This window comes from Oryzias melastigma, linkage group LG7 (assembly GCF_002922805.2).
Source record: "Oryzias melastigma strain HK-1 linkage group LG7, ASM292280v2, whole genome shotgun sequence".
Lineage (NCBI taxonomy): Eukaryota > Metazoa > Chordata > Actinopteri > Beloniformes > Adrianichthyidae > Oryzias > Oryzias melastigma.
In genome coordinates, this window is record NC_050518.1 from 4301939 (window position 1) to 4318691 (window position 16753).

The 16753-nt window shown below is 40.1% G+C and overlaps 1 protein-coding gene across 8 annotated transcripts in view; it reads right to left on the reverse strand.

Moving 5' to 3' along the window:
• prdm16 (PR domain containing 16) overlaps positions 1 to 10007 on the reverse strand; it is a 181756-nt gene extending 171749 nt beyond the window's left edge. For 3 of the 8 annotated variants that reach the window (XM_024293220.2, XM_024293214.2, XM_024293211.2), the window contains exon 1: positions 9753 to 10005. In XM_024293220.2, the coding sequence (XP_024148988.1) occupies positions 9753 to 9789 (37 nt within the window). In that variant the 5' untranslated portion in view covers positions 9790 to 10005. Of the gene's footprint in view, positions 1 to 9752 lie in introns of all 8 variants that reach the window. The other 5 variants (XM_024293217.2, XM_024293216.2, XM_024293213.2 and 2 more) reach the window with 4 other exon arrangements.
• Positions 10008 to 16753: the final 6746 nt, after the last annotated feature.

Sequence of the window (16753 nt, forward strand, 5' to 3'; positions counted from 1 at the left end):
AAAAAATCTCCTGATCCTGCCAACAGCAGATGTCTCAAAATTCTTAAATTTGGCATCAAGCTGCAGATGAATTCTGAAAATAAAAAAAATAAACAAGCGACAAAGAAGTTTCTAAATGAGTTTCAGAAGCATTTGTTTCTTCCATCCCCACCAAAGCAAGTCCAACATTTGCTTAGAATACAGAGTGGCTGAGGTAAGTGGAGGGGGGGGGGGGGACTGTGTTTTCTTGATATATTTATCCCGTGCACAACACTCTGCCTAATGAAATAAAACCAAACCAATAGAGGCTCTTGGTCTCTGGAGAATGCAGTGATCAACATCCCAACAGTTTTCATTTTGTATGAAAATAAATGGCCGCTGGTGATATGGGCCTAATTGCGTTTCACTGGAGAAGTGCGGAGACAGAGGAGGAACTCGTAGCGTTCCAACTTTAACCGACAGCTCTGCTTGAGAGGCGGTTGAATGAGCATTTGCATTCATTGGGGGGCTGCTTCCCCGCTTCCCTCTCTCCTGGTATTATTGATCATGCTCACACAGAAAGTTAGCCCAGTATTAAGCAAATAGAGTACTGATGAGCCCTCTGCACCACTGCCTGGCAGGGTCACTGGATAATGACAGCTCAATTACTGTGAATCTCCTTGTATGCTTCTCTTCCCATACAATCCCCACAGTCGTCCCACCCTGCTCGGCAAATTTGTCAAACGCAGCAATTCGATGGGTCTGACAGTGTAATCGCTAACCGTCCCAACCGACATGAAAGAGGTCTTTATCTTGCCAAATCAAAGAACCTGATCTCTGAGAGAAAAGGCTTGTTGGTTGTGTGGTGAGCAGGGGGGGTTCTGAAGAGAAATGTCCCGCTCCCTGTGAGACGAGGAGATGTCTCTAATCCACTTTAATGAGACACCGTTTGCCCATCTTTGTGGTAATGACGATACACAGGGAGAAAGACAGTGAGGGTGGAGAAGGCGGAGGGGCTGAGGAGAGGGGGAGATAGAACTGAAGATGAAGCCAAATCCTTTGAACCGGCGGCCTGATGAAAGGAGACGCAGCAGTGGGAGTTTAGAGCCATGCTGCCTCTCCACACCGCTGGCTGTTTGAGAAGACAAGCAAACAGCCCAGGGGACAGAGCGGTTTTCCTGCTTATCATATCCGAACAGGATGAGCCATCATCAGCAGTGTCGCAGTGGGACCAGGAAAAGCCTGTGGAGGTGGGCATGTGTGGCTATGTGTCTGTGTCTCTCTAGAAGCGCAGAGATGAGCTGAAATTAGCCACCATTATGTAGTAAAAATAAAAACTGCTCCCTGACACTTTTATATCATAAAATGTGTCTGACCATCACTGATTTGATTTTGTTCTTGTTTGAGCAAAAAAGGATTCCAGTAGTTACCTGTTGCAAACACGTCTTTATACGGTGGCCCTGAAGTGCTAAATACATCAGCAAATCACCCTATGCACTAACATTTTAAAGATTACAACGGAGATTAGAAAAGTAAGCCCAATAAAAATATATACATATATAAATATATATTTGGAAAATAAAAACATGCCCAAAAAACAAAACATAATTACCAAAAAAAAAAAAAAAGAAACCAGAAAAAGTAGGTCCTATGGGACATCACTGATTGGATGAAGACATTTGAGTTTTGTTGTTTGAGTTTTTTCAAATACATCTTCAATTTCTCCATGCTTTTACAGGTTGTATGGTAAATACGGAGCATATCCATAATTGCTTCACACCATATGGTTGAAATGATGGACAATGGTCGTCATCCAATCAGCAATGTTTCATTTTTAACATTTCGTTTTGATTTCTGGAAATTACTTTTATTTTCTAAAACTTTATTTTTCTTTTTTATGGAAACCAGAATTTTAAGAGTAATGTTGTGTTTTTTATTATTATTTGCTGTGCTTTTTTAAATGTATAGTAATCTTCGAAATGTTTTTTTAGCATGATTTGCACTTCACCACATCTTTGGGACTTCCCTGTTAAACATACTATAATTGTGTTTTTTTGTTTGTCAACTAACACAATGTACAAAGATATCAAACACAAGGTGAAGGCAATAATTATTAATTCCACTGTTAAAATTTTAAACATTAAAAAAATCGAAAAAAAAATTTAGCACTATAAAATGCACTTATTTTTTTCAAAAAACTATGGTAAACCTTATAATCCAGAATGATTATGCATGGATTAATCCAGGTTGTGTTTACTAATGTTGAAGCCATTTTGAGAGGTTCACTGCGCTCCACCGTAATGTAAGTAAGCTAACACGGCTAACGTGCAGCATTGTTTGACTGTCTTTTTTTGCGAGTTACCAACAAGGTTGGGATTTAGTGTAGTCACAGTAAAGTTTGTTTGAACAATATCAGTCAGAATTTTTACGTGTTGCAAACAAGGTTAGGAGTTACTATTGTGAACACACTAACACTTCTAACATGGCTAATGTGTGTTGTCGTCAGACTGCCCTTTTCTTGCGTGTTACTAACAAGGTTGGGAGTTAGCATAGTTACAGTCATAGTTGTTTTAGTGACGTCAGTCTGTTTTTTTTACGTGTCACAAACATAGTTTGGGAGTTACAGGTAGCCTGCTGTGAATGCACTAACGCAGATGTCTAATGTGTCACAAACAAGTTCTAGAGTTACTGTAAATGAAGCTGATAAAGTCTGACTGACTGACAAACTTATTTCTGATTCTTTTGTGTTGCTTAATGCTGGGGGCCTTATAATCCAGTACGCACTGTAGTACTCAAAATATGGGAAATGTTATCACAAGTCATGCTAAAGGGAAAGCAGCTGGAGAATACATCATAATGGTGTAGAAATTTGAATTAAAGAAATGTTTTTTTTTTTTATTCCCATGCCTGTGTTTTTTAAATTGATAAAAATTATATGCATATCTTTCTCTTTGTTTTCATCATTCAAGTGTATATTTTCGAGTATAGAAAAAGTAGGAAAGGGATTAAAGGCAAACATTTAAAATGAGACAAACACAACTGTTTTCTTTTACTTTTTTTAAGAATGGTGGTCTGAAGAAATTTCTCTTGCATTAATGTTTGAATAGTTTTCTGCTCCACTATGTTTTTGTGCAATTCAAAGAATCTGGAGGAATTTCATTTTATAAAGAACAAGTGTACAATCCTCATCTGTTCCCTGTCTGTAACCTTTGACCTCTCCAACAGAAATGAATCCAAACTATTATCTATCAGTAACCAAGTAGGTCACACAGGAAGTGAACTCCTTTGGGAAATCTGTTAAACACCATCACGGAGTAACATTAAGGAATGTTTTGTAAAGCTTTAATATGCATGAAGAAGCTTTATGTTAAGTTTGTCCAGAGGCTGTTGAAAGAAGTGGGATGGACCACCTTCATGCAAAAAGCCTAATAGAATAAGTATTTTTCCTGTGAGTATCACATGAAGTGAAATTTTAAAAAAACGAGACATCAAGCACATTCGTAAAAGCAAAGTCTGGATTATGGCTCATCTTCGTCAGAGACTTATATGATAATTATTACTTCTTAACACAATAAAAAAGTGTGGAACAACATACTTAACTTAAAGGATCACATCTTTTCCCTTCACTTTTCAACAACACAATGCAGACTAGTTCCATGTATGGAGGGTGATAGAGAACATGTAGGTACTTAAAGTGCTTTCCTGGTGTCTAAATCATCCATATTGCTTATATGTTATTATTATTGCAGATTAAAACAATAGGGATAAAAAAAATAACAAAGTCAATTCAAATATCTCTCCCGTTTTTGACACCAAAAATAAATGAATTCCATCTAATTCCATCTAAAATAAGATTAATAATTCTTATTTCCCAGTTCCATACTGAGTTTTTTGTCTCATAAAGGGGGGTTGATGCAAAATATTGATTTCTGCTTCATTTTTTGCTTGTTATGGCTCGGTACACGTGAGTAAGAACACACAGTAAGCCGAGAAGCAACAACAAGGACAACAAGCTCAGGACTCGACCAACAGAAAGCGTATTAGCTGTATAAGAGTAGGAAAGTGGGGTGGGATGGGGGTTAATACCAAATAAATCAGGATTAGACCCAGATAAGACTAGTCACAATGTTGAGCATTGCCTGGGATATCGCATTGTTGGGTTGTGGGGGGGTTGGAGGGTGAGGGTCATGAGTGCTGCTAAAACATTCTAATTAGAGCCCGGGCACATTTGCCACCTTGTTTTGCAAACAAAACAGGCTGCTTAACAGCAGGAGGTGCACAATCACAGCAGTCACACATAGAGATAATTTACAGTTAATCAGCATCCTCAGAGGTAAACATGAGGTATGTCCTCTGGAACTATTCTTCATGTTTTTACCACAAAAGAATAGCATGTAAACGTTCAGACATGACCCAGTTTGGGGGTGAATTTAGCCATTAATAAATCACTTCTTTAAGCTACATTCCTCTCAAAACATCTCACGCTGTTTTTTTTTTTCTTTTTCATTTTGTTTAGTTTGCGTCTATTTTTGTCAAATCCCCACAGACTATAAGAACAAGAGAGACAAAAACCAGGGGGCTGCCACAAAAGAAAAACATCAGCGATATATATCTGGAAGTCTCCCAGCCATGTCAAAGTCTGCACCAACAAGTGATTGGGGGCTTGTTTTTCAAACATGGCAGATGAGGTCACAGTGCAAAGCAGGAAAGAGCCATTTTTGCCAACTGGATAATGTGAGGTCAGTGTATCAGTGGAATGAATGGGATTTGGAGCCATGTGCAAGAGCTTAATGCGATGGTATTTGTATGTCAACTCAAAATTTGACAAAGCCAGCATGAGACCCGGCAGGAAACGTGGGGGTGAAGCGTTTGTGTGTCGGTGTGAGAGTGCCTGCGTGTGTCCAGGTGCCCACCCATCGCTTGTGCCAGACTTGGCCAAGGTCAAAGCTCGTAACGGCGACAGGACCTCCGACAACTGTACAAAAGGCTGCACACACCAATTCACACACTCTCACACACATTTAGCCAGCCAGCAGTGCCAGCTCCTGCTGTTTGGATGACATTTACACTCAACCTTTGGAGTCTGTGATTGATTGGGGTTAATTCATACCAATGCACAAAAAATCTGTCACCACTGAGGTGTGTTCAAATGTGTGTCCACGTAGGGTCCATCTGTCTTACTTTTGTGTGAGTGTGTAGGTGTGTGTTTCGGTTAGTGTGCATTTCACCGCAAAATGAGGAGCTGGGAGAAACCAGTCGAGTGCTTTCGAGCCTTGAGCGAGAGTCAATCAACACTGACGGGTCAGTTTGACTCCATAATCCCACCAAACCTACAACTGGACTCATTTCTGCTTATGCTGCGGGCCCAAAAAATAGTTTTTATTTACGCCTCTCATACCCCCAATGAAATACAACTAAACAAATCGTGGATTTAATTTATCAAATCAAGACTAATACAACATGTGTGTTCACTGAATCAGTGAAATCTATTAAATGGTTTACAACAGTGACAGGTGTTGGTGTTGTTGGTAACATGGCACAGTGGTAGTGAGTATTTGCACCTACAGGATGAAGCAAAACGCTAAAGGAGAAGTTCTCATAGGGTTACACTTTATTATTGGTTTTATTGCAAATTAACAGACTAGATTTACAGATTTCTGTCTTTTCTAAAGAGTCAAAATATCAACATGATACCAGATGTAACCAAATCATAAAATGTATCCTTTAAACATTTTACTCTGCTCAGGTTTGGCGGGAAAAGAAGAGACAGAAAAGTGAATAAAAAATGTTCTTTACAATAAAACCTAAATGTCTTTCATTGTATTATTTTAAGGGCCTGCGCATCTGCCTAGACAGCTCAATAACTGGATTTTTCTGTTCTTTTCCTGAACGGAAGACGACATATATTTATTTCAAGACAACACTTATCAACTTCAAAGTCAAAATTATAACAATTCCCGCCCCTCTTCCCTTTCCTTATTGGGGAAAGTCATAAAAATGTTAAACATTTTACTGTAATCATAGATGCAAATTCATAAGTGACAATGAATGCACTGATTAGAAATCTATCATAAAACCATAACTAAAACATTTTTTTAACAGTAACAACAACCTCTGTGATTAACTGTTATCACCAAGAAGAACTTCTTTTTTATTATGTCAGACTAAATATGTAACTCTTGGCTGATCAGAAAGTTGATTTTTTTCAGATCCAAAGCATTTTGAGACAAGGTGTGCAATAAACATATTCATAAAACAAGACCACATATTTCAATATGAAAATGGTCAAAGCAGCATCAGGGTGAATATCTGATGCCTGACAAGCCTCTAAGGTTTGACAAATTAGTTTTGCACTTCTAAAATGTGCAAGAAACAAAAAAAAAGACAAAAGTTTAAAGACTTCAGTTTCTCCAACCGTTAAAGTCGTTTTTCTGCTTCAAAAATAGGTCTTATAATTCATTCAGAATGAGTAGCCCTTACAATGTGATGATAGAAATAATTTCCATAAATGAAAAAAGAGAGGTAGGCACATCTCAAAGGGTTTGTTGTTTCAGACGTGTAAACTCCTGATGCCCTAATCAAAGTGCAGCATAAGCAGCCATGCAAAAGTCAGTTGTGTTTGTTTTTTAATCCATTAAAAATGTTAAATAATAAGTTTTGAATACAATCTAACATTAAAAGAAGGTTGCTGAAACAGACTTCAAAATAAAAGTCCGAATCCACATCCATGACATTTACATTATGGTTTAAAGGTCTGGTCTGTCTGTAAATGTGCAACAGAACAGAGTGACATGCACAGCAGCTGCATGGCGGCGCAGCACTGGGACCCTGGACGTTTGGGCACAAGAGAAACATAATGTCAATGTTGGTTTGAAAGTGTTTTTGGTTTTAAGAGGGCCGTCAAAACATCTAAAACTGTTAAGTTTATGAGGAAGATTGTGCCCCGAAGCTGCATAACACTAATATTTTTTCTGCACAAAACATGTCAAAGAAGACATAGAAATTAAATTAATGTGTGCATTGGTATGCTTTTTTTCTTGTATTCATGTTCATTGGAAGACATGCTAAATATTATAAATGAGATGTGTTTGGATCAGTATAGCTTGGATTTTTTTTCCCATTCAAAAAAAGTAATAGTGTCACGCTTTGGGTTGATGAATGTTTTCTGTGGATTTCTGTGAGGAGGTCATTGCATGAGCACGCGAGTGAGCGCGTTTGAGTGCAGCTTTTTATCCACACGTGCACTAAAAAATAGCAGGGGAAAGGAACGCGCACATGCAGGCACTCAATCGGGAGCATTTATTGGTGCAACGCTGCAAATGGGTGTAGAAAAATGCCACGAAAAAATACATTTTTTATGATAAAGGTAGAGGGGTGGTCACGCTGTCAGGCCGCAGAGGTGCACACATGCAGGCAGAGACACTCGCAAGGAAACGAAAGTGTAGATAAAAAAAATAAAATTACTGTAATAACTATAATTGACAGCAAAACTATCAATTTATTTAGTTTAAGGTGGCCTGAGGCAAGGTCAAACCAATAAATCTATTTATTTATTTTATTATTAGTGTAAGTGGTTCAGTCTGTGGATTTTATTTTCTTAGGCAAAATATATATTTTTTGGAAGGTTTACATAAAAAAACGGTGCGTAAAATGGACTCAAACTTGTGCTTTTTCGAGTTTAGAAAAATTTAGAATAAAAAAAATGTGCAAGAACTCGATCCTACCTTATGATTACACAAAACTCTACAGTTTGTATCAAAGCTCGTTAGTTCCTCGGCAAAAAAATGGGGGATTCGTGCGTTTGCAGTGGTGGCCTCAGTTCATGCAGACTGCGCAGTCTAATGGGAGAGGAAAGCACAAGCCAGAGCTGAAAATAAAATGATATTTCAGCTGCTGAACTTTTGCTGAGGGCCTGTTGCAGGGCCGAGCGTTTTACAGTCATCGCATGGAGGGAGAGAAAAAAAAAAAAGAAAATTACACTCCCACGCGTCATTGTCAAACGTTGTGGGTCTGCGTGACTGCACTGCCTGGACCAGGACGTTTTCTCTGCCGGTTGTGCATGGGCTCCACGTTTCGTGGCTGCCCTGCAGCAGAGCAGCTCTGAGGCCTGTGGGTTCTGTCGGCGGAGGTTTCCGGTGCTGCGACGCCATTGCTGCAAAGCCAGGTATTTGTGTTCATTAGCGCCAGGATCAACAGCCTATCGAGGCTGTTTGGAGATCAAGACCAAGTGCAATTACTTGGAGCGAGCGAGATCCTCCATGTGTTTCACAAAGCAGCTCAATTAGCAGACTTCTGCTTTTTACGCACTTTCCCCCCCTCTCTTTGTCTGCATGGCAGCTTGACCCCTGGTCATTCATTAGAAAATACGCAGAGAGAAATCATACAGTTATATTAATAACATAAAAATAATTTACAATATTTTAATTAGTTAATTACTCTAAAAATATTTTAAATGTCGGTGAAAATAATAACTTAAAGGGAGTTGTTTTATGGAATATATTTAAAAAGAGCATTTATTATATTTGTTTAGTCATTTTTTTCTGATTTTAGCTCAAAATAGTAGTTTTGTTTTTAAAAATTCTTCCTGCAAATCCAACAATTTGCTCTTTAGTTTGCGTCAACAAAGCGTCTCGCTTCTGAAATATTCAATTCTGCGCAACAAGCAACAACAAATGAAGGTTTAGACAACTAGAAACGTCATCAGCATTTTTACGGTAAACATATTTATAAACGTTTGTTTTATAAATTATATTATTGGTAGAAAAAGGGTCTAAAATTAAGGAAAAAGTTGCGTAAATTGTCACATTAAAGAAAAATATCAACAGGCCCTAACAGGTCGTTATGTTGTTCAGCATAAACGAGCAGCCTGATCCACATTAGAGGCCTTTCAAACAAATGCAAGAACACAAACAAGCTCGGATCCTAAATCAATGCACCAACAATAAACAAATGTCAAACAACAAACGTGTTCGCAGAAGTTAACACATGAATTTTCCGAGTGACGCCAGCAGCAGCAGCAGCAGCAGCAGTCCACCTAGACGCAGCAGCAACATGGGCGCTTTCGAGACACGTTATTGATTGGCATTCCCTGGAGGAGGACGCAGCCGCAGCAGTCCGCAGGCCCCTGCGTCAAAACGCACGAGCTCCGGCCACTTCAGCTCAACCAACTTCAAAATTGGAAATTGAAACGTTGCGTTCTTTCCAAATTCACATCTCGGTGTGTCCGTCTGCAGCCTGCGTGGAGAGAAAGAGTGCGGCCAGTAGGGCAGCAGCTCACAGCAGTGCCACAGCGCCCACTATTCCAAAAGCCTGGAATATTATTTCACAAGACCCGAAAGAACTCTATAGAGAAAAAAAAGAAAAAGTAAAAAAAAAATGTAAAGTTGGTTTTCCCTTCGACAACTTTCTGGACGCGAATTTGCGCCTCTGGTTCAGCCGACGACTGAAACGAAACAAACAAGATCGAGCTGAGATTTGGACGCCGCTGTTTATCTCTGCTTTTTTTGAAAGGAGAGAGCAAGTAAAGCACCAGCGGCGTTTTCATCACACGAGAAACTTTGAGGCGCTGGAAGGAGCGCAGAGCGAGCGCAGCGCGCGCGCAAGGAAGCGAGCCGGAGCGGCCGGAGCAGCCGCAGCAGCCCGAGCGGGACACTTGAGCAGAAAAGTTTTCTGTGGACAAAGAGTCGCTTCTCCCTCTCCTCGGGCTAAGTGACAAGGACACAGTGGACATCAAGAAAGCCGGGAGTTTGGAGCCGGCAGCCGAACGCGGTAAGAAGCGGGAAGAGAAGACCTACTTTTGGCCAGTTTTCTCGCCCTCGCCTTGGATCTCATCTTGTCGGCTTGTAGATTCCTCTCGTCGTCCTCCGTGAGCCCAGAAGCAGCAACAACACTATCTTCATCTCACCAGCATTGTCAGTTTGGACACCTTCGCACATGCGCACAGGCCATTCAATCTGACACCCTCGCCGGGGCCAAAAAACTTTCCAATGTATTCATCATCATCACTTTTTTTTGTCCTATCGTCTCCCCTTTAGATCACTTATCTCTTCCCCTCCTCCTCCTCTTCCTCCTCCTCCTCCTCCTTCTCCTGCTCTCTCTTCATCCCACCTCTCCCCCCGCATGCCATCCCCTCACTTTGGTCCCCCTTCTCACCCGCACCTCCTCTCCCCCCCAACCCGCCCCATTCAGCTCCAGCCAGCGTCTTCTTGGATTTTTACCCCTTTAAACAGCGGCTGCTCGGGGCTCGCCAGCACAGCGGTGGACGCGGGGAGGTATGGTGCCGGGGTCAAGGTCGCGCTGCTGCATCGTCACGCAGGGGAAATCCAGTTATTTGGATTGTCTGTATTCTGTCCTGATCATTTAATTTTGTTATGAATGTTTTAATTATTAACATCATTTATTATATTTGCAGATTTAGTGGACGGTTGCAGTGACGCAGCAGCTCGTGGACTGCTGTGCCAAGACGCGCTCCTCGAGTTGCAGAGGTTATTTTTAACTTCATTAATACACTTGGGGGGGCGAGAATAGGTCCAAGGCTCGATTGTCGAAACAACTTAACAGGCTATGATTTGGTGGCGCGCGCGCGCGTGTGTGTATGTGCATGTAAATGTGTGTGTATGAGAACCCTGTTGCCCTCAGGACAAGCAGGAGCCAGCAGCTGTTTGACGCAGGCTACACCGGCGAGGAGTCCAGTGTGTGTGTGTGTGCGTGTGTGTGGGTTGTGTGTGTTTTGCCCCCCACCCCCACATTTGTAACATTTTCATCTGCAGCAGTTGTTTTCCTGCAGAAGTGTTTGCGCTCACGGTCAGCAGCTCCGTGCGCACGCATGCGTTGCCAGAACGACGGTGGACAGGCGACCAAAAAAAAAAAAAAAAAAGAAAAGAAAAAACTCCAACTTTTGACTTTGATCTCGCACCTGTTTGTTTCCTATAGGGAAGGGGAGAACACCTGAGCACGTGCGTCCATCTGCTGCGTCCAGCCGGGGAGAACAGCAAGGTAAACTTCAAATTTCTGTGGAGGAAACGTTCATTTCAATCAGAAATATTATTATTATTATTATTAAAATTGTTTGTAAAATATATATATATCTTTTGGAATCAGGGGAGTCGTAACAGGAAACAAAGAGTTCATTAGAATGAGACATTTTCTGGGAGTGATAGAGTCCAGTTTTTCCTGCTGGTGGCAGGCTGCTCGTTATTTTCATGTGGTGTCTGGCCCTTCAGCCTTCATGTCATATGGGAATGGTTTCCGTCTCGTTCAACTGAATAAAGGAGCCTCTATGTTGGAGCCCCATTAAAGATCAGTGGTGATGGAGCAGCGGCAGTCTGCTGGGAGAGCGGCGGGGACCAGCTGCTGGGATGCTCATCACAGCGCACTCCTAGAATTAAAATCCACATTTTATTATTATTATTATTGTTATTATTATCATTATGATGTTGCATTTAACTCTTGAAATGCTGCTTGTTGCATGATCTGCAGTGAAGAGAGGACACGGAGGGAAGCGGCTGTGACATGTTCCCGTGAGCTGCAGTGAACCGAACAGAGTGATCATTAATCAATAATAATCAGCAGTAATTAGCCCGCATTCCCGAGTATTTGCTCTGGCGTGATGAGGTGACGCAGTTTGTTTCACCGGCGTGACAGAAAGCAGAGGACGCAGCCTCAGGAGCGCCTTTTCCCGCTTCTCCAATTGAATGATGGGATGAGACTGATGCTTATTTTTTAATTATCCATTAAACTAAATACATCAATTGAATATTATTTAATCAAAACATATTTTATAGGAAAGAAAAAAACAACTTTACAAGCTCTTGGCGTTGCAGACTTTAAAATAAGGAGATCGATTGAATAATTATGAATAAATCTGTTGAAAAACTGAAGGTGCATAAAGGGTTTTGTTTATTCCGTTCTATTGGGGGAATTACAGGCCCACGGCAACCAGTTATCAGTAATCAATCGCCTCCATCGATCCGTCTTATTGATGGTTCGTGTGGAACGATGGAAAAAAAGAAAAAGTAATTTATCACAACTTTTTTCTTCTTCTTCTTGCATGAAGCAGCCGGGACAGCTTTCGGCCCGTGAATATTTCCTGCAGTGCATTGGCTTGGACAAACGATTTCGCATGGCAACACCTTTTAAAAGGAGCAATTAACTGCGATTACGCGCGCAAAGGAAAGTGCCGCTGTCCGGCCCGTTGGGGATTACTTTTCTGCGCCATTTAAATGTCGACCTTTTAAGGGTTTGTGGAAACGTTGTAAAGGAAAACCTGAAGTTTTGTTTAACAGATTTTTTTCCCCATTTTTTTCCCCCAATGGCATGCAGTCTAAAAAAAAAAGGAGTGCGCAAAGGCTGCGCCACTGAGCCGTGCCCGGAAGAGAGGTGCGCCACTGACGCAGCCATCTGTGCGGGCGCGCGCTCTCTTTTTATCCTTCTAATTAGATCTAAAGAGAAGCAGATGAGGCGGGAATCAACTGAAAGTGACGACAAAACAAACACTTAAACAATTTAGAGTTATTTTAAGGCTATGTGGCCTCTGAACATTATTTATTTATGAAAAAAGTTTAACTATTTAGTGCATTTTAAATGTTTATATTATTTTTTAAGTGATGCACCTGTCCGTACTAATTGTGAATGTTTCAGAGACAAATAGCTATTTAATAATAATTATTATTAATAATGATAAAATGCAGAGCTCTCTTCGGTCTGAATGGATGTTGGAGTTTTGCGTCATTATTTTTAAGATGTTTTTATTTTAGAACAAAAACGGCCTCTTCCCTGCTGCTTCAACCCTCTTTTATTTACATTAAATTATCAAACACAAACAATAAATGTATAAACAAACACGACAAAACTTGTAAGCGAATAAACCCAACTTTTTCACTAAAACATCTCAAAAATAATAATTGATTTCCCACAGTTGCCACTTTTTTAATTAAACAAATCTAATAAACAATTAATAAATTGCTTGTTTTAATATCTAATAATTTTAGGATCATAATTGCACGTGTGCAGCTGCAAATATCCGCGCATGTGTCGCGGGTGAAGCGAGAGTTTACAATGCTGCCGACTGATGTGACTGTACAACAACCACACACTCACAGACTCACACCCCCACATGCACGCACACACACACTCTATCAACTACAGGCCTGTGAAACTCGAGCTTTATCCGCGGTGGAAAAGGCTCGGGGTCTGCGGATTAGACGTCCGCGCAGATAAAATCAGCGCACATTAGAAATGTGAAATGGAGCGCCTCGTGGGGCGGCTATGGGGTGTGTGTGTGTGGGGAGGGGGGTGTAAGGTAAGTCCGCGCACATCAAACACGCCGCAGTGGTGAAGCCCTTTTTTTGCGGGTGCTTCAACAACTGTAAATTTGCTAACTGTAATTTTGGCGCAGTTGTTGAGTACACACGGTAACTATGCTGCGGCAAAGGTGTTTGCGCGCGTGACGCGGGAGGATGGTGATCCGCGCACCTCAAACAACAGAGCGTTTGCACACATGATCAAAAATAACATTTTTTCTTCCGCACAAATCTTTCCTTCTTTTTCCTGCAGCGTGAGCGCGGAGCAGGAGGCCTCCGCCCGCTTCAGTCTGCGGAAGCTCAGGCTGAAGCTGACCTGGTAATTAGACCTCATTAATTGGGTTCAGGACCCTCCGCGTCCTGCAGAAATGGGAAATCTGACCACAAATCTATGAGACGTTTCTGTCGAGGCCTTTTGCAGCCTCGTCCATGAGCTGTCAGAAGCAGAAGGATCAGAGATGAACTAGTGTGAGGGGAAACAGACTCTCTGAAGGCCCAACTCACAAAAGTTTGCAGAAACGAACTAAACACGTGAAAACATCTCAAAAACAAATAGCATTTTAAAGTAATTTAGATTTTTCAAAATTATTTTTACATTTTATTTAGAAAATTGAAAAACATTGGCCTATTAAAAGAGGAAAAATATGTATTTACGTCTATTATGCTATTTTAATATAGTATATAGTAAAAAAATATATATATAAAGGATAATAAAGCACGATTTATTATTTTTTTGTTCTTTTTAATTAATAAATGTGTCTGAATATTTTCTGGAAATTCATTTAATAATAATGATTTTTATTTGTATTTATTTGGAAGTTTATCACTATTTTTGATCACCTTTACTTATTTTTTCATTTTTAAATTAAGAAAACACTTTTTTCAAGATAAATAAATAAAGTCAGAGTGCAAACAGACTTTAAAAAATTGCCTCATTAAGCGTGTCTTAGAATTAGTTGCACCCACCACAGACCCCCCCACCCCCCGCCCCTCCCATCCCCATTAAGGTTGTTGTTTTTAATTAATCGCTCGTTAATGTCGCCATCCATCCATTTCTCCGCAGATCAGAGGAGCGAGGAGCCGACAAGCGCGCCAAACAAATGCGCGCCGCAATATCGCCGCGAGGCCCGAGTGAAAATTACCCCGATGTAGAAATGACCTTAATATGATGTAATCAATCACGCTGTCTGCTGGGACACAGGGAATCACAATGTTAATCTTAAGTTTGGAGCGGGGAGCGGGGAGGAGGGGGGCGGCCCGTCATATTTTTACTCAGAGCAAAAATTTGAACAAATTCTGAGTAAAAAAATAAATAAAATAAAAAAGCTGTGCTGCTGTCACGACACGCGCCTCCAACCAGCTGAGAAATATTCTAAGAATTATTATTTATGTCCATCAGCAAGTAAATGACGACAAAGTAAAACATAATTTAAAAATAACCTTTCTTTGTACCATTTAAACGAAATTTTGAGTATCTAATTTATTAATAATTTAGTATGTTCCCACGTTAGAGATGTCTCCCTCCCTTGATTTTCTGCTCAGCAATTTTATTTGTCCAAGGACTCAGTTGGAGAAATTTGTAAGTGTGTCTGCTGTGCTGCTCAGGAGAAACAAAGGCACAAATTGTTGGATTAATTAAAGTTTTTTTTTTTCCTAAATGATGTCTACAAGATCAGTGGATGCAGTTTCATTTTTCTTTTTTGTGCTAAAACACAATCTCATAGTTTATTTATTTTTTTGTCCGATAGCTGTATGGAGATAACGGAGTCTGAAGGTAGATTTGGTAAAGGACAGTTCATAAATCAGGGAATACGTTCTGCTTTTAGTGTGAGCTACAAAGTGTTTTTTTTTTGTCACAAATACTCTACTCTTGACTTCTAAACTAAAACGATATAAACTGAAAATGCAGTTACACTTGAAATCTTATTGGATTTTTGTTGTTTATTACACAGTCATCAATGCTAAAATGAAAAGCATTGCAGAGATGATAAAATAGTATTCTCTTTTTTTATTTTATAATAACTAAAACCGAATATAAATAACACCTTTTGCTATTGATTGCTTTAGTTTTTGGATTTTAATTTTTCTATCCATAACATTTTATAAACAATAAAAATAAACTGAATCTTTCAGAGCTGTGGTGTTTCTTAAAGTGTCCATTAAAAACTGATGTGCATACAGGACGGGTCCAGACGGTCCAAACAGGCTGCAGATGCATTAGCACTGAGGAGATACTCCGGCTTGGCAGGATATAGCGAGCTCAAGTGGGCAGCATGAAGTGCTGAGCTGGATGCATGTTATCATTAACAACTGTGGACAGACAGAACAGGCTGAGCCCACAAGTGTCTATTTCACACCAGCCTGGCATGGAAGTGAGCTGGGACTCCTGAGAGCCGCCCGCCAGCCCTCAGAAGCCATTTGCCGAACAGAAGCTTCTGGGATTTCTGGTTCTCATCTTTGAAACAGAAGCTGATGAAGCTCTAAGCTGAGGTTTGAGTTCTCGCTTCTTGTAAAGATGTCATTATGGATTTGGTTCGGTCAAACTGGATTTGGTAACACGGTAAAGTGATCTGTAACTTTGTTTTTTTTTTTCATGTAAAATGTTTTAGGTGATTTAATGAAGCATTAATGTGTGCTTTGAACAATAAACATTTCAATAAAAAATCATACATTCTTGACATTTGTTTGGACTTTACTAATAATCTGTGCATTATTTAATATTTCAAGAATCATTATAGGAACAGCAGAATGAAACATTTAAGCAATCAAACTCCCTATTTTTGAATTCAAGGCTTCTTTCATCATTACGTTTCAGCTCAAAAACAGTGTGAATGCACAGAATCAGGTAGATTCTGTAGTAATATGATGGAAGTGACATCACTGTGACCGAATACACGGTGCCTAAAGCTTATTAGAGATAAAAGTGTTTCCTTCACACGCCTTTAAAGTGAAACTGCTGTAATTCTCCAGATTGGATTTGCTTTAATTAACATAATCAGAGTCAAAATCATCTGTTTTTCCTGTGATCACCACATTTTGGACACATTTTACTTTAGTTGTGGTAACATTAATAAAAAAAAAGGATTACTTTTTATTTATATAAACACAATACCCCCAAGAACTAGCTTACATAATCTAGTACTCAGTAGTTTTGTTTTATATTGTGCTCAGAGGAAAACATTCTCAAGTTGGCCTGTTTACCTCTGCTTCTTTTCCTATCATGATAAGGAATGAAGTTAGTCCAAGTTGCACACAAACTCCATAAGCCTGACATCACATGGGGAATGAACCACAAAACACCAAACTCCTTACAACCCAACAAAGACCAATAAAGGTTTCAGCTACTGCAGCAGCACCAGAGCAAACAGCAAACAAAGCCAGCAGCTCTCCAGCACACTTTCCATCTCCATCAAGATTATTCTCAGCCTCCGTTTAGATTCCTGCAGCCTGGCAGCAAACAGCTGCATTATTTATTCCTCTGTTTAGCTGCACGG